A 23,412-nucleotide genomic window follows, 5' to 3' on the forward strand; every position below is an offset into this window, starting at 1 on the left:
AAGGAGATAAATAGTTCTTAAATTATTTAAACATCATCAGAGTAAACAATAACAAGCAGACTTCTGTCTCAACAGAATGAAAAAAAATAATGGTATAGAAGGTAATTGTATTACACAAAGCATGGGTGTGACAAGGAATGAGGGAGGAGAGAGTCAATGTGACTACATGGAAAGGAACATCTCCTAAAGGATGGGTAATGCTGAGCTACAGCAGGAGAGGAGTTATGGAGCTACTGATGGAGCCCCAGCCCCTGCCGCGCTCTAGGACGGTGGCTCCCACTGCTTCCAACACTTCTGGGAGCTGTGCTCTGCTTCTCTCCCCTCAAAATGAGCTGTCAGGGAGCCCTGGCACCAATATATTGGGAGCTTTGGAATAGTTTCACTCCAGTTGACCCCACTGCTGGGATGGGGGAAGTTATCCCTGTCTGGCGAAGGTGCCAATCGGGCTCCCCACTGGGATGAGCCACTGAGCACCAGCCTGGCAGCACCCAGGCCAGGATGGCTTCCAGCAGTGCAACTCCACAGCCAAACGGCCCTCCTGAACACTGTACTCACCAGGGAGGACTGGGACTACAAAATCCTCTCTCAAGGATGACTCAGGTCCAAGACATTTCATTAAACTGCATTTTGGAAAAGAATGCTGTTATCTGGGTAACTAAAGAGTAATCAGCACAACTCAAGAGCTCCAACCCATCCCATGTAATGCAGGTCCCAGGTCGGCCACACAGTCCTGACAAGTGCGTTTGGCTGAGCCAGCATTATGAGTTAAAATGAGTAACACAAAGGCAGGATGGGGAGAGAAAAAAGAAGCCATAAATAGAAGGAGAGAGGGAGATTGGGAAGGCAAGGCTGGGGCTCTGGGCAGAGGCTGAGGCGGTGCACACTCAAAGGAGGAGAGCTTGTCTGAAGGAAACTGCAGCTGTGAAGTGCTCGTGGATCCTCAGGAGTTGGCCAAGCCCCGCTGAGGATTCTGGCCCTGCTTTCCCTTTTCACCTCTCTGGGCTGGCAGAGAGTTAGTGCTTAGGATGCAATGGCAGGGTTGGTTTTGTTTTTTTCTGTTTTAAACTGCCCTTACAAATAGGAGTTAATGGAAAGCAACGTTCATCCCAATAAATCAACAGAATATTTCAAAGATTTGCCCCATCCCCACCCTGTATTTTGAGTAGAAACCCCCCAACAAAAATACCCCAATCAACCAAAAGGGTTTTGTTTTTTTTGCGTTTAAGTCTTAAGAGACTTTGAATGATTGTTCTGTGAGGTGCTGTTGGGGCCTTCTGTGCTGCACATCTGATTGTGCTCACAAAGAGCTGAGTCACTTTTGCACTCTTTGCATTTGCTTTCCTCTTCCACTGTAGTGTTCAACTCGCCATTGTAGTCCTCATGTCCATTCTTACCCATCTCTGTTTGCAACTTCTGCCTTTCGTCTTCCTCCTCCTCCTCCTCTTCTTCTTCCTCCTCGTCCTCCTCATCTTTGACTTTATGAACAATGAAGAGGTGCCTGTTCAGAGAGATCTGGGAGGTGTAGCACAGGCCACAGAACAAGCACTGGAAGGTGGAGCTGTCGGTCTTGTGCCGAGGTATGTGTTCCTGGAACTCAGTCCGGACGTCCGTCACGAAGCCGCACTTCGCGCATTTCCAAGGCGCTTTCAGTTTTTTGGCTGGTGGCGCATCCAAACCCACGCTGCTCTCTGCCTGACCCAGCTCATCCACTGCCATCCTCTTTGGAGATTTTGCCTTTAAAAAATAAGATTAAAAAGTGACTTTATCATTTGAACCCATGGAAGAGTAAGTGCTAAAATCCACATGCATGTCTGAGGATGCCTGAGGGTGAAATCATGCCTAGGGATTCCTGGGGCATTCCCTTCCCTAGCCATACCCAAACACCCCACCCACCACACAGGTTTTCAGCTGCTGTCCTGTGATGTGAGATGGGAATGCTGGGAGAGGCTGGCTCAGCAGAAACATGATGAGGAAATAGTTTAGAATCAAGGAGTCATGAAATGGTTTGGGTTAGAAGGGACTTTAAAGCTCATCCAGTTCCACCCCCTGCCATGGGCAGGGACACCTATCACTAGACGAGGGTGCTCCAGGCCCTGTCCAGCCAGGCCTTGGACACTTCCAGGGATGGGACAGCCATGACCTCTCTGCGTAAAAATTTGGAGTGGGAACAACTTAGACTTTGGTGTGGGAAGGAGAAGCCCACAGAAGAGGGACAGCTGAAAGACACAAGCGGTGGTCATTAACCCAGACAACGCTTCTCAGACTGAACATTCTCCCCTCCACTCAGATTTTGTCTTAGTGGCATCTCTCAGTGACTCATCCCATCTATCTTAGAATCCTGCAGCTTCTCCTGTGAGGACGACTCCCTTAAATATGTCCCTGCAGTGATATGCAAAATGTGTATTTTTAAAATAAACTGAGCAAAGAAGCCCAAGCAGCCAACCCTCTACTCCAAACCAATCCAAAACACAATCAGTAGAAGTTACATTTGCTATACAAAATTACACATTCCTACTTAAGAAAAATGCAGTTCTCATAGGTAATGGATCTAGCAAGTATTTTAAAGCAGAAGATAAATATTTTGTAACTAGCAGAAAAAATAAGGGAGAAAGAAGAAAAATGTGCCATGCTCATGAACGGGGCACCAGTGGAACACAAGGGTAATAACAAACCTAAAATACAAAATAGACTGGATAAATGCCAGTAAAACACAGCGAGAAAATCTTGAGAAATGCAAGATGCAAATGCATGTTGTCCTGGTGCAGCTCAGCTGTGCTCACACTGCTGACCCTGACCCTACCAGAGGGAACCAGGCTGGATGGAAATGAGTAAGGGGAGGGTTTGACTGGCAAAAGGCCACAGCTCGACATAACACCCCAAATAAACAACTCCTCGCCAAGTACATTTAATTGTACATTTAATTTTCCATGAAAATAGGTGTCAGTTACTTCTGCTCTGTCTCTCTCTGGAGCTTTCACTTTGGCCATCTGGGATAAGTCTGGGTTTTTGATGCCGTGCATGAGGCTGATGTGGTTCTCCAGCATGAATGGATGAGGAAATGTCTGATTTTCATCTGTGCAGTACCTTGGAAATAAAAAAAGGAAGAAAATTTATTAGAGAAGATACTCTTTGTATTGTGTCAAACCAAGAGGTGTCATTGGAGACAGACTCTAGTGAGTAATGTACCATTAGATTACCAAAATACCCAGCAAAACATTGTTTTAATAATACAACATTGCCCTGAGAGAAATCTAGAAGAGTTTGGAGTTTGCCACAGTGCTCATGAATGAGAGTAGGGCATGTCTTCTCCACAGTGCTAAATAAATATAGGGACTATTGGGGGTCAGGCACCCTGTGACAAATGCCAAAGAGTATAAATGATCAGGATGGAAAATGTATGGGAGAACAACAAACACAGACTCTGAGATGAGAGAACTACAGAGAGAGAGCTGGTGACTCTGTGACACCTAGGAGACCTGTGGCACAACCCAGTCCCAGCACTCCCAAGTACCAGGGAGAGCCAGCATTATATCCACCAGACTGTACCACAATACAGTTAAAATTCTTACCAAACTGCTTAAATTCCAGCTTTTGTACCAACAATCTAGGCAGAAACACTCCTGAACATGTCACTCATATGTAACTCTTCATGTTTGAACCTGGGCAGGACTCCAGAGCTGCTACAGAGCTGGCTGACATCTCAAAAAGGAGCGGTGCAGGGGATGTGCCGTCTACTTCGCTCCTGGATGACAGAGATCTACTAGAATAAGTGCCAGACCTTGCAGACATAAAACCAGCCCCGCCTGAGGTGCACAGAGAGCTCTGTTAGCAATTGAGAAAGCCAAAATTGAGTATCTGTGCCATTCTGGTGCTTGCCAGCACAACATGGTGAAAGTCAATCAGGTACACATGGACCTGAGCGAGGACAAGTGACACCAGAGTCCCCTGAAGTGCCCTAACTGCATCTGAGATGAGGCAGCATGGGATTAAGGGCAGAGAGGAGATGAAGTGTCTCTGGGTAACAAAGACATCTTCCAAAAAGACAGGAAGATTCCTACTGATATAAAGGGAAATTAAGTAACAGTCAGCAATGATGGGAAAATGCAGATATGCTCATTGAATACTTCTGTGTTTTAACAGGAATTGCTCAGAGGATAAATCATATTTAATGATGATGGAATTTTTCTTCTTCATGGAGGAAAGCTGAGAGGTTATTAAGTGGTATTTACCAAAAATAAACATGTTGAAAATCAAGTGTTTCAGACACTCTGTACTTAAGACTTGGAAAAGAAGAGTAAAATAACAATAACCAAGTGAATTATGAAAGAAAATACACAATAAATCACAATATTTTGTCATTTTCCCTAATTTAGAATTCTTTTCATGTGAGCAGGGAAAGATGCTTGCCTAACCTGCATTACTCCAGCGACAAGAATGGCAGGAGGGTGTTCAAGTAAGTCCTCCATCACTGGTTTCTCCCTACAAATTTATCCAAGGCCAGAGACCTAAGCAGTCCAGGGGGTGTCCTGGGGGACTTTATGTTACTGGTATCCCCAATGGCCTGGTTTATGTTATATATTAAGTTCTGCACCTTTAAGACTGGCTTTGAGAGCTAGGGAAGTTGAAACTGCTGGAGGCTGGTGGGAGTTCTTTTTCCTGGCCAATAACTAACCATTTCTGAGAATTGACAGTGTTTTTGACCATGGAAAAGTGAGATCAACCTGTGAACACCACTTTAAGACCTAAGGCCAGGAATTTCTTGTTCTCTTTGGTTTCTGGCTTCTGAAGAGGTAACAGGCTCTGGCTCAGCCTCCTTCTCCCCTCAAGGCCGGACAAGGCTGCGGGGTGTGGGGGTTGAGGGGGAGCAAGCCCAGGCCGGGTCAGGCTGGTTCCCTGGCTCAGCTGCAGTTTCTGCCCCTGCTGAGTTCCACCAGAGACTGCTGAGGAAAGAGAGGCCATCACACAGCTCCAGCCACTGCTCCAGCTGATCCAGAGATCACAGAACCAGCCACAAGGCCTGGGCAAGGTTTTAACCCTTTCATTATCCAGACGAGACTTGCAGATTAATTCTTTTTCTCCAGAGAGAGGGGAAGAGAGAGAGAGAGAGAGATCAACAGGTAAAGAGACACCACAAATTATCAAAGACAGTGAAGGAAAGAATTAAGCTTCAGTGGGGGAAGAAAATAAGGAGATGCTTTAATAAGTTGAAATATTTTTCTGTTAAAGCTATAAAGATAGACAATAATGTTCTGAAAAAACTTTAATTCATAACAGAGTATTTTTGGGGGGAATAGGACATTTCAAAGTGTAGATTTAAGTAAATAGTGAAGTAGTTGTAATCCTATGAGATGCTGGAACAGAAAAAGATAAGTGATAGTTGAAGATTGATAGCCTTTAAGAAATAAAGAGAAAACTTCTGTTTCCAGAGAGGCTCACAAAAACAGATGAAGAAAACTTTTGCCTTTGAATAACTCATCCTTAAAAATTACACCCCATCTTGACTCATTAACCCATAACACACCTCACAGTGATGTGAAATGGGAGGAGAGAACTGATGGCAGAATTTCAGGGCAGCTGGCATCAGAGCAATAAAAAGCCATGAAGAAAATGGTTTTCTTGGGAAAAAACTCCATAGATTAGCAGAAGAAGACTTCTTTTTCTCTACAAAGACTAATGAAAAAACTATAGCAAAATTGAGACTGTTTTAACCACCAAGTTCTTTGTATTGTCATGTGAACAAGAGAATAGTTAAGTAGTAGGGAGAAAAGGGTTTCTAGAAGTTTTATTCTGGTTTCTTATTCTTGTAATTTTTATTAATACACTTTCTTTGTTCCTTTGAAGTTTTAAACCTGTTTTGCTCTTGTTCTAATCCATATCTCACAGCAAAAAATAAGTAAGCTGTCTAGTGATTTTTCAGTTACTGCTTTAAAACCACAACATTTATTTAGTGCGTTAGCTGAGAAACTAAATTGGCAAATCTAAACTACTCCAGGGAGAAAGGGGGAATCCCAGCTGGGAATGTTAGAAAAGCCAGAGGAAGGTCACCTACAAGCAAGCAAGCTGGAGTCACAGAAATCATCAGTAATCACATCCATGGCAGATTTTATTAATGTTTCACATGGAAACCCAGGAGAAGAGGATGACAAGAAGTTAAGGCATCAAAAACCCTGAAGAGAGTAACAGGTCAGAGTGATACAAAATGCCGAACAGGAAGAAGGAAAAGAGACAACAGAACCAGAAAAAACAAGGAGCAGTGGACATGTGATGCCTTATAAAGCACTGAAATGAGTCAAGGAGGAATTCAGAGACTGGAGGGTGAGATTTTTGGAGCAGTGCTCTTCAAGCTAAAAGGGATCAAATGGAAGTCAGGACAAAAGACCTTAGATCTAAAACAAGAGCAGCTCTTGGGAGATGCTGGGACAGTATTTCAAGGAAGAGGTCTCATCTGCAGAGTGCTGTGACCTCAGTGAGTCTGCCACTTCAGTGATTGAAGAGAGTACAACTGCTGTCCAATTAAGACTTCATCAACAGAATTTGTGAAGAGGCAACTACAAGCTGGAGAATTAAATGCAACCACAGTTCCCCTGGGTTGCTAGCTGTGTTTTCTCTGCTGGCATGATCATTGCCCCCTGGGTGAACCAGTGGATCCACAGCTGTGTGTTGCTCTGAAAAGTAATAAGGTAATGCACAGCAGGCTGGCATATCCTAGGCTGTCAGGAATTTCCACACAGATTCCTCTTCCCAATAATATCTTCTGCTCATTTTGATCCTGAAACATTTCACTTTAAAACTGATGCAAAGAGAACAGATTTACACAGATCAGGTGAGTGTAACACCCAAGACCATCACCCACAAACTTAAAGCTGAATGAAACACAGTAAGAGCTAACATGTAATCTCCTCTAGAGGTTCCAAGTCAGAGCAGTTAGAAGAAATGGAAAATTAAGAAGTCCTGGATGAAAAAATGTCTCAGGAAATGTATTCCCAGTGGTAATGCCTATGCTGTATCCCTTTACTAAAAGCTGTTGTGGCTCACTAGAAAGTCCAAAGACATACAGTACTTGAGGAGTGCACTTGTAATCTTCAGATGAGGTTTTAGCAACTTGACTGCAGTGAAGTGACAATATACATCAGAAATGCTTGCATTAAACCAAAATTTTAGATCAATTAGAAAAATCCCCCAACCTACATCACTGCAAACCTCTTTTCTAAGCCAAATGTGCTTTAACCTTCTTTCAAAAGATGTCTCAGAATGAGACAGGAAGGAATTTTGCACAGTCACTTAGCATACAACTTTCTCTGCAGCAGTTACAGAGGTAGATACATAAGCACTGGGCTTTGTCCTGAACTGAGATTCTATCCACAGTTAAAATATGTTGCCCAGCAATGATTTTCATTCACCACTGACTTCTAAAACTTGTCTGAAATCTCCAGATCCATTTTCCAGCTTGGAGGTGTGACTTCCCAAGCAATTCCAGTAAGATAATTCTCCATTGCTCTGCAGTCTGTGCAGCCAGTTCTGCCTTTCTAAAGCAGTGGCAAGATCTGGTCCATTATTAGGATTTTATACCTTTTGCACCCAAGGAGAGGGTGCAAGAGTGATGCATGACCACACCAACCACAAATCAGTGAAAGACTGGCCCAATATTTTATTGGCTGTTTCACAACAATGCAAAACATACATCTCATTTACTATCTGCAGATATCAAATCACACCTCCCCTTACATTTCCATAAGACATTCACTGCACAGTCAAAAGCAAGGTCTTATTTTAGCTGCTAAGTCTCTTCTGTTTAACACATTCTGCTCCTCACTTCCCTTCAGTAACTTACAGTCTAGAGTAGACAGGAGCAGCAGACATCATTTATCACAACTTCCAAACTTGAAGGATTAGACTGCTGCTGCAAACCAGTTTGCCAGGCGGCATTGGGTACGTACCAGCAGGTGTAGACTTTCTTTGCTGTGTCATGGTTATTGCGGATGTGTCTGCGCAGGCTGTTGGAGGCATTGAATGAGCGCTCACACTGGCGACAAGGGAATCTCTTCATGGACTGGCAGGAAAACAGAAACAGCTTTGAACAGCAGGGACATGGAAGGCACTGACTGGATTCTAATTCCCATGCTCTTCATCTGGACATTACCTCTCAGATGCAAGAAAAACCCCTACATAATATGTAATTCTACTGCTACAGATCACTGAGATTTTGAGATCCCACTTAGATTCAGCCCAACAGCTGGACAATACCAGCACTTATCTTATAAAACCAGGACTACTTAAAGCACATGCTTGATTTTATTGATGCTTTTATTAGGAATTACATATATTATTCTTCCAGGCCAAATTCACTCCGTGGAAGGTCCCTTTGGTCCCAGAAGGCAGCAGGACCCCAGTTAAGTACAACTCCACTTACTCTTCCTGCTCCTCATAATTCAGCACAAGAAAAGGGCAAGATGCTAAAAAGCATCACACGGGCCCTTCTGTTATCCATGTATATCCACATCCCCCTAAGTCCAGCCTGTAACCAACCTCCTCCAAAATTTTCCTACTGCCCTTTATATATCCTGCATGCACATTCCAGTTAAGACTTGTTTAATGAATACATGTATGTATTAAACTGAAATATTTGGCCAGTTTCCTACTTCTGTGACATTCAAATGGGAAAATCCAGCACTCCGCCTGCCCTCATCTTCTCTTGAAGTGAGGACATCATCAAGTGGGATAACCCAGCCCAACCCAAATCAAGCTAGGAGGACTCAAACACCATGATCTAGGTCCCCATTCATGGCTGGGTGACTCAGGATTTCAAACAAGAAGTCCTGATGCCAAAGTACTGAGAAATCTGGCTGCACACAGCATCTTGGCCCATGTTCTGCCAGCGACAAGGATTAGCTTGACAAAAGTAGGTCACGGCAACGCAAGGCTTGAGCTGGATGAAACACACGAAAAACTGAGATTTGCAGCTCTTGTAATGACAGCACTGCAAAGGGGCCTGGAATGCAGGAGACTGGTGTTCTTCCCCAGTTTGCTAGCTCAAGTATTTTATCCAAGTCCTTACCCTTCCATGATTTCTCTTCATGTGGGACACATAGGTTTCCCGATCAGGGATCCACTGCGAACATTCCTTGCAAGTCCAACCGGTTCTTCTCAGTCTGGACTTGGATTCGGGATTATGTCCTTCCACCCTCATGTCTTTCCTCGTCAGAGGAGAGGGGGAAGTCCCGTTGGCTACCAAAAGCTCCTTTGGTGAGGTATGAACCTGGTTCCTCGAAGCCTTCTCAGACTTCTGCCGAAAGTTTGCGAGCTCTTCAGGATTATGGGGGACTCCATGAACACCCTGTGTAACAGTAATAGTGGAAACGCACGTAGCGTTTACATGTAATTCCTATTTCACACCTTTAGTCATAAATAAATATCATTTGCTATTTAAATACATAATTTAAATCCCCACTGGCCAAACAATGTGTTTTTGTCTGGCTCCTGTATGTTTTCCCGTTTCCCTTAGAAGCTGCTGCAGCGCTGTTCTCGACAAGAAATCTTCCCAAGAAACATGGAGCTTCTATTTCTGCTTCCTGCATGACAACAGCCGCTACTTGGTGCTGCCTGTTTAGCATTTTGGATGAGCCCTGGGAACTCTGGTTAAACAGGGAAGATGTAATGGAAGAGAAATTTCAATTGTCATTATTTCAAGAGCCCAAGCCCTAAAAATACAGAGCTTTGGTAAGCTCTGAATGAAATGTTTGCTGGTATCCTGGGGGCTCCAAAGCTGCTTCATCTTTGCTCAAGGGACAGCAAGAGAACTTTAAGTCTCTCTAAGTCTGTTTCCTTCAATCCTACTTCATCTATTGATATTTACATTTTTCACGGTTCAAAACTTTGCTCCTGATGTATAAGAGCAAGCGTAAAGCCAAGAACCAGCCTTATAAGGAATATGGCTCTAGGCTCTTTGGTTATTCAACAGGTCAAAATCCAAAAGTCCCCACAAAAGTTTTTTTAACAAAGAAAATCAAACATAAGGAAAATAATCTAAAAATGAAGAGCTGTGGGAAAGCAAAAGCAAGTAAAACAGCAACATACCAAAGAAACCTCAAGAAACTCCCCCAGGAACAACAGTTCATCCACACAAAAGGCTAATTTAGAAAGGTTTAATTGTGCACAGTAATTAATAATGGGTAAAGTTTCAACACATGAAAGCCCCAGGCATTTGTAAGTCTTTCTGTGGGTCAGACACCAAACAAACCTCCAAACACAAGGTCTCAAATGAGAAGTCGTATGTGATTTGCACCTGGCCCAGCTGATGGCCACAGCTGGCTGAGCACTGACAGCTCCTCAAGAACACCTTTCTCCCCATCTGGAAATCTCTGTAGTGTTTCAGTGCTCATTACTCCATTGTTACACCACTGGGGTAAAACAAATGAGGAGCATGTAAAAATGAAGTGATTTCTGCAGAATCAATAGCAGGAAGCAGAGCTAACTCCTGCTCTGAGACACTCTAAACCTGAGTAAGATGAGGAGGCACATAGATTTTTTATTTTGCATGTAAGCACACACTAGATAGCACTTCCTAAAAACTCTACCGCATGAAGCCGATCTCAGAGGAGATGGGGGAGTGCAATTACTACCCTGCCACAGCCAAAAAGCCTTCAATTACCTCAGAGGTTAAAATACAAGGTTTTGTGGTGAAGATGTCAGGGTTTGATGTACAAACTGCTGCAGGTGAGATCTGACAATGAACCACAAGGTATCTCAGCTCCAGTTTTTTAGCACTGGGGATGAACACCTCTTTGAAGGTCCTAGCCTCAATCTCAACTCTATTTTCCTAGCTGTAATGCACCAAGATTAGCAATTATCGACTTCACAGGAGGGCTTCAAACTGTAATTCATTACTGCACTCAAAGCACTTCCAGATTTGCAAATTAAAGACATGGGGGAGAGAGCAAAGAAGGAGCTTTGAATGGGTTTTGCTTTTGGGAACGAATCTTCTGGTTTTCTCAGTGTTAGTATAAACAAAACAAAGTCACTGACTAAAAAAAAAAAAAAACAAACCTTTTTTTTTTTTTTTCTTCTTATCAAAGAGAAAGAAGATTGCAAGCACTTTCTTCAGAATGCCACTGAGAAATCTGAGAGGATTTTTGTGGAGTGTTGTTAGACAATGAACATAAAAACATCCTGGGTAAGTTAACAGAAAAATTCAGGCCTTTCACATTTATGGGATAATCAGACCTGTAAGGCTGGTGCCTCCAGGGCAATCACTTCTGCCTCTCCCAGTCCCCTCCTGCAGCCTGCTGTGGTTCAGAGCAGCAGGGAATCAGGATGTTAAATGCCACGTAACCTCCCTCTGAGGCTGCTGCCAAGGGGCCAAAGCTCTCCAGGTGAGCACCCAAAACAGCAGATTCAGCTCTCACTATATAAATATACTATATATATATATAACTATATAAATAGCACTGTGGGAAGAGAGTAATTGTTCCTGTCTCCCAACCAAAGAAAAAGCTGCCACATTAATTTAATTACTTTCTTTAAGAGGCTGGGGACTCCCCATTCCTGGAAGTGCTCAAAGGCAAACTCAACAGTGCCCAGAGCAACCTGGAGTGGTGGAAGGTGTCCTGCAGAGGATAGAATGAGATGGGCTTTAAGGTCCCTTCCAACCCAAACCAGTCTGTGATTCTGTGGTTCTCTGAAAACTGAAGAGTTAAAAATCATAGAGATTTACCTGTAAAAGCAAGTTTTTCTCATACAGTTTAAAATGTGTCTAGATGAGAAGAACTGCCTGCATTAAGACCAACTAACACAAATCACTCCACTGACATTTCCAGATCCTGTAAACCACTCTAGTCTGTATCTTCCACTAAGATAATCCTCAAGAATCTTCCACTTCTTAAACAACTTGCTGCATGGTTGATGTACATTCTCGGTGACCTCAAAAAATAAGATCTTGCACCAGTGAGGGAGAGAGTTACCTACCTTAACATGCTGCATTAGCTGCTGCTTCTGCATGTACACCAGCTGACACTGTGGGCACTTAAACACTCCCACTAACAGCTTGCTGGTGTTCTGCTGGAAGTGCTCTTGGAGCAGCTTCTTCTTGTTAAAGACCATCTCACAAGAGCATTTGTAGATCACCCTTAAATAATTAAAGAAAGTAAATTCAGTCTCTCTGCCTTAAGAAGACAATGTAAAAAGTTATCTCAGCAATTCCAGGAAGGGATGGACTTCTGAGGAGGGCTGTGCTCTCCATGTATTGTCAACACACACCCACGTGGGCAACTGAACCAGTAACTCAACTGGGAAGAACATCAAAATGCCTCAGGCACATACCACAGCTCGCTAAAAATAGGTTTACTTCTATGCATATGCATAACTCTGTGTGTCTGAGCACAGACAGATGGGAGCAAACACAAAGCATACCAGCCAGCTACACGCTGCTTTCAATCCCACCTTTCCACAGTCCTTAAAGCACAGATTTCTGGCACTAGCTCAAGCCTTGTAGGGAAAAACTACAGAGTGGAAAAATCAGGAGGCTTCTCTCCAGTGATTTTTGGGGGCAACACTGCCTGGTATAACTCTTCTCTTCCTTTTGAGTGCCAGATGAAGCAGTTGCCTTTGAGCCAGCTACCAAGAGGTGCCACTGTGGGTCCTGCTGGACAAAGAGGTGACAATTAAGTTCCCTTTTATGGATGTTTATCTCTTGCCTGACCAAAGTCCTCTCCTACCCAGGAGACTGTTTGTACCAAGGCATGCTCTGGTTTGGAACTGACCCCTGCTGGCAGACAAAGCAGGAGATCATTTTATACAAGGACAGAATCTAAAAACAGAAAAAAAAATCTGTGAGGGAAAGGGGGAATCCTGGAGCCATCCAGTGAAGGAGAAGATGAGACAAAGCCAAAACACTTACTGAGTAGTCTTGTGAGGCTCTGCTGGGTGCTGGTGGGCCACGTGAGCCATGGTGCTGTTGGCAGACTTGAAGGCCTTTGGGCAAAAAGAACACTTGTGGAAGACTTCGCAGTGTTTCTCGTGGATGTGCACTTTGAGCATGGCGAGGGTCATGAAGACAACTCCACAATGGATGCACCTGGGAGAGGCACAACAGAAGAGCTGAGTTACAGCCACAGCACCACTTCCATCACACCCATGGAACAGCACAGGTGGAAGGACTAGGCTGTGGTGAGCCCTTGATTCAAGCAGTTCAATCTCTTCCGTATTAACGTAGAAGAGTCAAGAAGGAATATGACACAGGAATTCTGGGCAGAACTCACAGCTAAATGGTAGCAACAAGCAAACAAGATCTATAAAATAAACCTTCAGAGACTAAAACAACTCAAAAAAGAATAATGATGTGGCTCAACAGAATGCCAGCCCTGTACCTGTCCAAACCAATTCCAGCTGTCTGGGTGCTTAGGGAAGAGAGAGGCAGAAGCAGAAGAGGATTCTTCTCAGCAGCTGAAAGCAAGGCCAAGAGGAGAGCAGGGCCACCCCACTGTTCTCAGCCTGCCTCTTCTCCAGACACACACCTGTGACAGGTCTTGCCTAATATTCCCACAAGATGGCAACAACCAGCAGCCTTACTTCATTTATCTTTAGCACTCCTCCCCAGATCTGCCTGCTGTACTCTGAGAGATGCCACACTCCAACTTACAAAGGGCACGTGAGAATGCAGCCACCTATCCTCACCTGCCTGGAGTGCAGCAGCTGCAGGGTTTGCCATCCCATAGGTGCACCTCTGCTGATCTGGGACCACAACAGCCTCTCCCAAAAGACAATTCCTGTCATTCCATCAAAATGACACCAGTAGAAGTTTGCTTAAGCCAGCACTGCATGTACAGATGTTAGAGCAGGGGAGCCCAGCTTGGTAAGGCAAGGGTCATTGTATTATTGGGATGTGAGAGCTGCACAAGGGATAACCTCCTCACCTTATAAACAGCTTCTCCCTTCACTTCCCTCCTTTTCCTGACAGCTGTGTCTGCCCCCAGCACTGTTTGAGGCCATGTGTTCAGCGCAGCCACAGCACTGCTGGCACAGATGGACCCCAGCTATCGTGCACTGGAACAACTCCAAGCCCGTATCAAAAACAAACAAGCTGCTGGAATATCCTTCCCTCCAAACCATCCTCCCAACAGCGTTTAGGAAACAAGCCCAAGCTTTGAAGTTGCACTTCAAAAGATCATTAAGCAGAAGCCAGCCTGAAGGAGCCAAACCCTCTCCACCACACTTTTAAGAAAAACACAGAATTGATGTTGTCTTAAAGAAAAGAGAGAGAGAAGCAGTGACAGAAGCTGGTGTCACCTTTGGGGAAGCATGAAGACATTCTGCTGGGGGAGTTCTGCCTTCAAGCCTGATCCTCAATCACATGAGATGGGGGAGAGAGACTTTCTAGTACAGTAACACCAGGAACCACATTATTATGGAAGAATAAATTCCCAAAGTTTAAATGGAAGAACAAATACTAATCCTGGCAGTAAGGAATGGCTGGAACATCCAGGAATATCCAACGGGCTTCCTCCACAAATACTCCCTGGACTAAAAAGAGATGGTTCTCCCTGACGTTTGATTTTGGGAAGTACTTCATTAAGAATAAGGAATGAAACAAGTACTTACTCAGGGTCAAACGATCACAGGATAATTTAATTTACAGGAAATGGAAGTCTAAACAACAGCCACGTTGTAATTAAGAACCCCAGTGCCAGAAGGACAAGGTCTGATAAACTAATTAGCTGAACAAAGTGGATGGAGGATGTCAAGGGGCTTGTCATGCAATTCCTGCAAATTGCAAATCCTGCTATCATACCCAGCAGCTTTGGATCCCTCAGGGCAAGAAGGGTTGGCTAGAAGTCTGTGAGAGGAGATAACAGCTACAAGATGTTGTCTTAACCCTCAGAACGCTTCCTACACCATTCACCTTCCAGCCCTTCAACTCTCCAAATGGGCACCAAGCAGGAAAATGAGTCCCAAATTGGTGTGGACAGCTGGAAGGGGCTTGGAAAAAGCAGGGAAGGTGGCATTTAGAGCCAAGAAGAAAGGAGAATTAAGGACAATCTTGTTGAGTTTCATTTTTAACTGTAGAAGACCATTCTCATTTTCAGTGCAATCACTAGATATGACTCAATTCCAAATAAAACAACCATACCCCAAATTTAAGTTAAAGCATAGGGGTACGAGCAGAAAAGGAGACAGAATAAGGACTTATCACAAAACCGAAACCAAACCTGTGCTCCAGAAATTCAAGAAAAACAGGGACATAAAGAGAAGCAGTGAAAGTCAAGCTGATCTTTGGAGGAATTTAAAGAATTCCTCAGCTTTTCAGCTCTACAAGTAAGAAATGTGAAAGAAAAGAGTTAAGTCACTCTGTGACTACAGGGCAGATGCCACAGATTATCTAGATATGGTTCTGCAACCAAAATTTATCTCTTCTGTTTTCAACAACACCAGTGACATCAGCCCTGCAGCAGCCAGATCTTGACCTGTCTAGTGGACTCAGCTTTCACAGATGAGCTTCAGTAGATGTGAATTAGAGGAGAAATTAAAGAAATTCAGCTTTTAGAGAAGCTGCGTAAAGCTAAAAAATCCATAATTGTAATTAGTGACTTTGTCTTCGTTTAGATCTTCAGTAACGTCCCTTGCATAGAGAGTAGGTATCTGCTAACAACATCTGTAGACAGGTGGAAGCTCTCATTGCTGGATTCCCAGGTGCCACTCAAGTTCCAAGAACTGCACCAAACCCAAGTTAATTTTCTGACATCTCCTCCATTTCCATTTTCCCATCTCAGGGAAAACATTTTTTCCTCCAGCTTTCTTCCTTCCCAGATTAACTCATTTTCAAACAGCCCCAATGTCACAGCCATTTAGTATGTGATGGAATTAATTCTTTGTTGTGGGCTGGGTCTCCTCAAATCAGATCCCACATTAAAAAACCTTATCTGTATATAATTAAACTCAGAATCAGTTTGTTATGTGCCTCTTGTCTTCACGGTTGAAATAAAAACCCCTGGAAAACCTCAGTGTGATTCAGACCAAACCACACAGCAGAGCTTCCTGAATTTGCAGACATCTTAAAAGAACATCTCCAAGAGCAGAAATTGCCCTGTTTGTCTGAAATCTCAGGGTATTTAATGGCAACCAAGAGAAAAAACAGAACTTTAAGGAAACTCAAAAGTCTCATCTCCCAAGCAAATCATCACGTGTTAAGAGCTGTGCTGCAGCTGGGGTGATCTAAACATGCCAAGGAGGGAAGGCTTATAGGGAAAAGTAATGTCTTATCAGAGCAAGCAGTTTAGGTGGAGAAAAGATATTGTACCACATCCAGAACCTTGGGAGCCTTCTCCACCTGTGTCAGCTCATGAGAATTGTTTGGAGAGTTGCAGGGGAATAGAAGGAAATAATCTATGCCCTTCTCATAAAGGCACACATCCTCAGCCCCTTACAACTGACATAAATATAAATTCAAGCCTTAAGGAGATTTACAGGATTAAGATCTGCAATCTTTTTGCTGTAAGTATCAATCCCAAGACATCCAGCTGCAACATGAATTCAATACAAGAGTTTTTCAGCTCAAAGACACCACAAAATAATGTCTGGCTCCCAGAAACCTCTCTTAAATCCAGTTAGTAATTATTTCCCATTTCAAATGTGTTTTGTCATGCAGAAAACCATGCCAGGCTCCAGCTACATCCACTTTCATTTCTGCTGTAAGTAAGACACAGTTCACAGTCACAGAATGTTTTGGGTTGAAAGGGACTTTAAAACTCATCCCATCCACTCCCTGCCATTGGCAACAACACCTTCCATTATACCAGGTTGCTCCCAAGCCCTGTTCAACCTGGCCTTGAACACTTCCAGGGATGGGTGTCCTGGTTTCAGATGGGACAGAGTTAATTTATTCTCAGTAGCTGTGACAGTGCTGCGTTTTGGACACTGATGTTTTGGTTTTTGCTAAGTTGTGTTTATCCTAAGTCAAGGACCTTTTTCTCTGTGTGTGTGTGTGTGTGTGTGTGTGTGTGTGTGTGTGTGTGTGCATCTCCTGCTCCACCAGTGAGAAGGCACACAAAACGAAGTGGGAGGGAGCACAGCCAGGACAGGGACAGCCACAGCCTCAGAAGCACAACCAAACTGCAGAGGTGTAAATCCCAGCTTCCCAGGGAGCCTGAGCTGCACACACCTGAAGCCAACCTTGCGGGAGTAGTGCAGGCAGTTCTCCTTGACATGGGTCTGGAAGTAGGCGGAGCGGCACACGGCTCCGCACTCAGGGCAGCAGTACGGGGACTTGTGAGCGTGGATCCTCTGGTGGGCACAGTAACTGCACTGGTTGGGCAGCATCATCTGGCACACTTGACACGTCTGATGGAAGAAACCTTACATTAGTTAGTTATTCTCTCCTTGGGGTTTTTTCCCCCCAAATTCAGCCTTAAAGGTGAAGCACAGGCATATTCCTCTAGCAGCAGCATCAACTCCACAAAGCTCTTTAACCGGTGTCCTTGTCATCTTTTCCCAACATCTTTCACAGCTGACCATTCCAAATAAAACTACCATATTTAAACCACATCTTATATGGTTTATTTCCTTTTTTCCCCCTAAAAAAGGAAAACAAACTCTTTCACCTCTTAGCTCTGATGATGGTCTGAATGTTCAGCACTTTCATTTCCTGTCTTGAGAAGGAGAGCACTTTTCTCAACAAGTGCCCACCCCACACCAAAACATCACAAGAAAGGAGGAAAATTATAGCCTGACTCCAAACACCTGCTGCTGGAGGCAGTGTTTGCCTTCCCCATCAAAACCACTGCTGTGTCTCTTGCAAAATTTCTTTGTATCAGATGAAATTTGAACTTTCCAAGACCACAAACTATGTGTTTCCCTTACAGAAACTTCCTGATGACTAGAAATAATGCAAAGCCTCTTTCTCTCCCTGTTTCATCCTTAATGAAATCCATTTTTACACACATGCTTACTATCAAAATCTCTTTGAAGCATCATTTACTTGACATGTAAAGTTTTAATGTGAATGTAATCCCATTTTCAACAGCTGTCTAACCTCTGCTCCCTTTCATAGGTGTCTTGACTCTGTAGTCCTTCAAAGCCCAGAAGCAGCTACTCATCCTCTGTAGGATGCACATCACTGGATGCCAGAGCAGGGTACAGCCAGAGCAGATCCCAGCCCACTCTGAGCCCTCCAGGAGCAAAAACTCTCTTCCAACATTTATAATCCCATGCAAAAATCACTCCTCTAATTTAAGAATGAACCAGAGCACACAGCTAATTATGGATTATCAAATCAAGTAATATAACTAAATAATTTCTGTGGACTTCACTGTTGGCAGCCAGGGTAGAAACATGGGACAGAAGCCTCTAAATCTGATAAAAAAATAGAATAAAATTAATGGCCAACTCCCTTTTCTGTATCATTGCTATTTCACCTCTGTGATGCTCCACTACATAACATCCATCAGGGAACCGTAAAAACCCCTGCAGGTAAAAGAAAGCATCACTTACAATAAAATGCAAAGCTATGACAAACCTGAAAGGTTCATGGGGTGGAAGGGAATAAAAAATTAGGCAGAAAATTTTTTCACTCAAAAGTGAAAACTGCAGAAATTGCCAAATACACTACATGCTTCAGACATGATCTATGTTGCAACTTAAGTGTAGAGGGGAAACGGTTTCTCCAGGAAGGAGAGAAATGAGTGGAAAAACCACGTGGTAGGACCCCCATGTACACACAAATAGGGAATTAAAGGAAACTCAAGAGCATTTCAAACGCTGCAGAAGTCCCCTAATTTCAGCCAAGAAAAACAGTGCAAATGGGCCATGAGAATGGGAAAATGAGAAATAGAAAAGCCCCCAGGATCTCTGTGCAAGGAGCTGAGCAGGACCTTTAATTCTCCAATGCACTCTCAAATCCCCAAGTAAGAGCTACAAGAAGTAAGTAATAAGCAATAAATTAGTAGCAAATAAGAGCAATAAGTAATAAGTAAAAGCAGTTTTATTGTGGTTAAGACATTTTTTTCTAAGTGGCTTGAGATTTGCAATGGAAAATTTATCTCCCTGGCATTGTTAAAATGGGACTCTTCTCACTGTGATCTCAACTAGTATGTAAGGCAGAGTCAGCACAACCACAAGCTGAAAGCACCTTTGCCCTAGTAACTCAGTCAGAAATACTCTCTTCAGATCCTGCCTTGTCAAAGCCAATTTAGTTTTGATTTTAAGTCAGTTTGAGGCTCACCTCTTCCTCCCCCGCATGTCATACCCGCTGCTCCCAAAATCAATCAGCACATGGTGAAAACCTGAATTTTCACCGCTTTGTGTGTTCGTGTGCTGGATCTAAAATACGCCCAAGACACTCAGTATTTGCTGAGCTCCTGGGCACTGCTGCCTGGGGATGTCAGAGGAGCAGCTAGCTCCCCTCACCTCCTGTGTTATGTGAAAGGCTCCACACGGACCTTTCATGGACCAAAACCATGCTAACATACGGCCAAAAGGTTTGGGGACTGTGAGTAAAAGGCACCAAAATTGTGGTTAACTACTTTAGGCCTGGCAGAAAGCCTGCCAGAAAGTGTGGACACATGACACAGGAAAAAAAAGCAAGATTCAGTGAGGATAAGGCTAAATGAATTCATTGCTCCTGCAGACACCACAGAAGGAGCTGGAAGGATTCACTGACACCACACACCATGGGGGACATAAACCAGCCCAAGCCTCCGAATTCAGATTGTCTTCTGGAAGAGTCAAGACATTGGGCAATAAATAGACTAAGAGAGACGATACACAAGGATAAATGAGTAAGAACAAGGAAACTCTCATCCTTAAGCAGCATTACTTCTAGACTTGGGAAAAGTCAATGCAGCTTCTCCCTCCCGGCCCCATGGAACAATCTGGGCTCTCCAGAGCAGGCAACAGCCACATGGGGAAGGAAGATCTGAGCTGCAATGGGTCAGGCTACCTGCATTTCCCCAACTGCTTTGCAACATCCGACACTACAGGATTTTGAGGAAACTAAGGTACCACCACGTAAGAGAAGGAGTTTACTGGGGTAAGTAAGTGATTAGAAGAAAAGAATAAATAGTCCTTTGACAGAGCAAGGTCCCCATGAAGTTCTGTTGGCATTTGGGCTCTTCAAAATAACCTCAAAGTATCTGGGAAAGTGATACAGCAAAGATCAATTACCAATACCCAGCAACTCAGCATGTTACAGGTAAGGGCTGACCATGAGGGCTAGCAACAAAAAAGAACATGCAGGGCTAAGGGTAATAAAATGAACCAAGCAAGGAACATTACTAGAGCTGAGGAAGGTTCCAGCAAGAGAAAAAAACCCAAAACTGGTATCTTCCTGCTCACATTCATCCTTTTCTCAACACCTGCAGAAGACAGGAGGCCAGACATCCTGCCCAGGAGGGTTACAGGAGGCTCTGCTCATCCCCTTTGCAGGAGGAGCTGCTGCACTTGTCAGGAGCCAATGTGGCCACGCTGGACTCCCCACAAACGTTCAGGCTTGGACACAGACTACTTCTTCCTTTTGCAACTCTTCTGCTGCATATGAGAAATTATAACTTGGTTCCAGATGTCACATTTTTATCTCTCTCCTAGTTTTCCATGACTTTTCAAAGAAGTCTGGCAGCAATTTGAGACATTCATTAGTCAGTTATTTCTAAAACATGTTACCAGGACAGGACTGAGTTGTGTAATGTCTGTGTTTTTCATATACTCCCATAGCCTACGCTTTAATCAAGAGTTATTTATTACAAATTTTCTTTAATTCTGGTTTGCCTGCCACATTTCATTTGGGCTTTTCTTCCACAAGTCACATTCACGCACAGAAAAATGCTCAGAAGCTCAGCCATTTTGGAATACTTGAGCTGATTCCCATTTTTACTCATTAGCTTCTTCAAAAAGGGAAAAAAATTAGTCACTGAGATACACTGCAGATTGAAAAAATATACTTCTCAAAAAAAGTCTGTCTGTTAAACCCAACCCTACAGCCACAGAGGTGTTTGCAAATCAGGTAATTTATAATTAAAACACACAGTTTTACCCCGGGCAATGCCTGTGGAAAGGGAACTGGCATAGCAAAGAAACATTCCAGCAGTTTTATTCTCTTTGCTGTTCCAAAGTGATGGTGATGAAGTCCACATCTACTTAAGAGCTGCCCCCAGACAACAAGGGTCCACCTTGACATGATCATCATGGAGCTTCAGTTAAAAACACTTAGGCAGCAACCCTATGGCATGGAACCAGGGCTAGGAAAAAGATTCACAAGCCAAATTATCTCAAAAATATAGTAATGAAAATAATAATAATAAAAAAAAATACTAAGGACTCAAACAGTCATAGGGGAACAGAAATTGTATTTGCAGACTGTTAATGTTATAAAAAATGCTTGCCCCTAACATATTCACACCAAAACTCCCCTACCAGTCGTGCCCGAAAGCCTCAGTTCTTCCCAACTACAGCCTTTTGCAAGCTGTAATTTTTCTGCTTCAGGCAGAGCTGCAGGGGCAGCCAAGGGATCACAAACAGAAATTACCAGGATCCTCTTGCTATAAAAAAAAAATAGTAACCAATTACTACTGAAAGTTAACCTTTAACTTGTCAGCAGCTCTCCTTTACTGCCTGGGTGGGGTCAATGCCAGCAGCCTGTACCCCTCAGCAGGGATGCTCTGACTGTAGCAGTGCCAGGTGCTGCCTCTGGGAGCACAGATCCTTCATCTCTGTCCCCTGTGCTCCCCTTCCCGCATCCCTCTGGGTGACTGCTTGTGGGCCACACTGCAGTCAAGCTCCAGATGCCTGGAGGGCTATTTTTGACTTATTTCAACCATCCAGGTTACAGCACTGCTGCACAACATTTTACCAATGTGAGGAGAAGCAGCGGGCAGAGAACTGAATCTGCTGTCGCTGTGATAACTGAACTGTGCTCCTGCCCAGGTTCTCTCTAAATGAACACACATCATTGCATTGGCATGTTCAATTCATGGATGAAAAACACCCCTTAACAGAAGCTCAAGATTATTCATTTGAAGAAGAAAAACTTAGAACCCAAATGTAGAGGTTTCATCCTAATTAACCATATCCAAGCACAACAGCTATTGTTATTTCCTTAGATTACAGTTGCCTATTTTGTCAGCCAAGGAGCCAATGCCACTGAGGGAGCCTCCTGACCTTCAGCCAAAGGACATGATCACAAGACATCCCAAACTTCTCCCATCCATTCTCTCTTCTACCTTCAGCTCACTCCCCTCTCACATCAATTCATCCTCAGCCTCATTGTTGCATCCCACCTCCTCCCATTGACCTTTTGTATTTGTGTCCTTGCATCTCACTAACTCTTCAACCCACCCAGATCCAGTGTTCTCCTCAGACTGCACCAAGACCATCTCCTACACACATCTAAATCACAACACACCAGGATACTTAAGCTTCAATAAGGCACTCCAATAAAAAACTTATCTCTGGAAACTAAGGTTGTTAAATAAACACAAAATGCATTTTTTTGTATATGGAAAAATCCCTGGTTTAAAGCATCGGTGTAAATCTAGAAACTTGACAGCTTAGAGAAACAAAGAGGAATTGCAATGGAAAAATCTACTAGCATCACAGATCTTAGACAACATTGCATCAAATCAGCTTACTTCTGAATTTGCAAAATCTGTAGCTCTTCTCTCTTTATCATCTCAGCTGTAATTTCAAGAATTTCAGTTTCCACATCTTTTCTTTTGACCCACTGTACCAGGTTTACGTGGCAAGGTTTTACTTGGGAGGGGCTGCAAAGTTGCCCCCATGTCAGACAGAGTTCTGTGATGGACCTGTCACTGGCCCAGACCAAGCCCTCGAGCAGCACCTCTGGGATAAGAGATTAGGAAAAGGTAAAAGATGCTGTGCAGCAGCTGGGAAGAGGAGTGAGAAGATGTGACAGAAAGAGCCCAGATGCCAGAGCAGGTTCCCCTGCAGACCATGATGAATCCATGGTGACGCAGGTTGTCCTCCTCTAACCCACATGGAGGAGCACAGCCATGTGCCTTGAAGGACACTGCAGTCCATGCAGAGAGCCCTGGCTGCTTTTCTGGCAGAACCTGTCACTCCCTGCGAGACCCATGCTCTTCCAGCCTGCTCCTGAAGGACTGCACCCCATGGAAAGGATGCAGTCCTCATCCCAGAGCAGATCCTGAAGAACTGCAGCCTGTGGGAAGGACTCATGACAAGATTGTTCATGACAGACTGTCTCCAATGGGAAGGGATCCATGATGGAGCAGGGGAAGAGTGTGAGGAGGAAGGCTGAGTGGGCACTTGGTTCCAACTAGAAATTTGAACTCCCACTTGCTAAAATGATCACATAGTGATCATGTAGTGGATTAAATCACGTAGTGGATTAAATAAATTTTCACATCCACACTTTCAAGTCACCACTGTGACCCCATAGGCTACAAAAGACACACT

General features: G+C 43.8%; 1 protein-coding gene across 4 annotated transcripts in view; it reads right to left on the minus strand.

The window, feature by feature from the left end:
- Window position 1: 1 nt before the first annotated feature.
- The window catches only part of ZNF592 (zinc finger protein 592), a 37,034-nt gene continuing 13,623 nt past the window's right edge, over window positions 2-23,412 (minus strand). For 2 of the 4 annotated variants that reach the window (XM_058847341.1, XM_058847342.1), the window contains exons 3-9: window positions 17,150-17,328; window positions 12,893-13,069; window positions 11,962-12,121; window positions 9,056-9,334; window positions 7,938-8,050; window positions 2,904-3,084; window positions 2-1,734 (exon numbers count right to left, since the gene is read on the minus strand). In XM_058847341.1, coding sequence (XP_058703324.1) covers window positions 1,222-1,734; window positions 2,904-3,084; window positions 7,938-8,050; window positions 9,056-9,334; window positions 11,962-12,121; window positions 12,893-13,069; window positions 17,150-17,328 — 1,602 coding nt within the window. In that variant the 3' untranslated portion in view covers window positions 2-1,221. The remainder of the gene's footprint in view (window positions 1,735-2,903; window positions 3,085-7,937; window positions 8,051-9,055; window positions 9,335-11,961; window positions 12,122-12,892; window positions 13,070-17,149; window positions 17,329-23,412) is intronic. The other 2 variants (XM_058847344.1, XM_058847343.1) reach the window with 2 other exon arrangements.

Source organism: Poecile atricapillus, chromosome 11, assembly GCF_030490865.1.
Source record: "Poecile atricapillus isolate bPoeAtr1 chromosome 11, bPoeAtr1.hap1, whole genome shotgun sequence".
NCBI lineage: Eukaryota > Metazoa > Chordata > Aves > Passeriformes > Paridae > Poecile > Poecile atricapillus.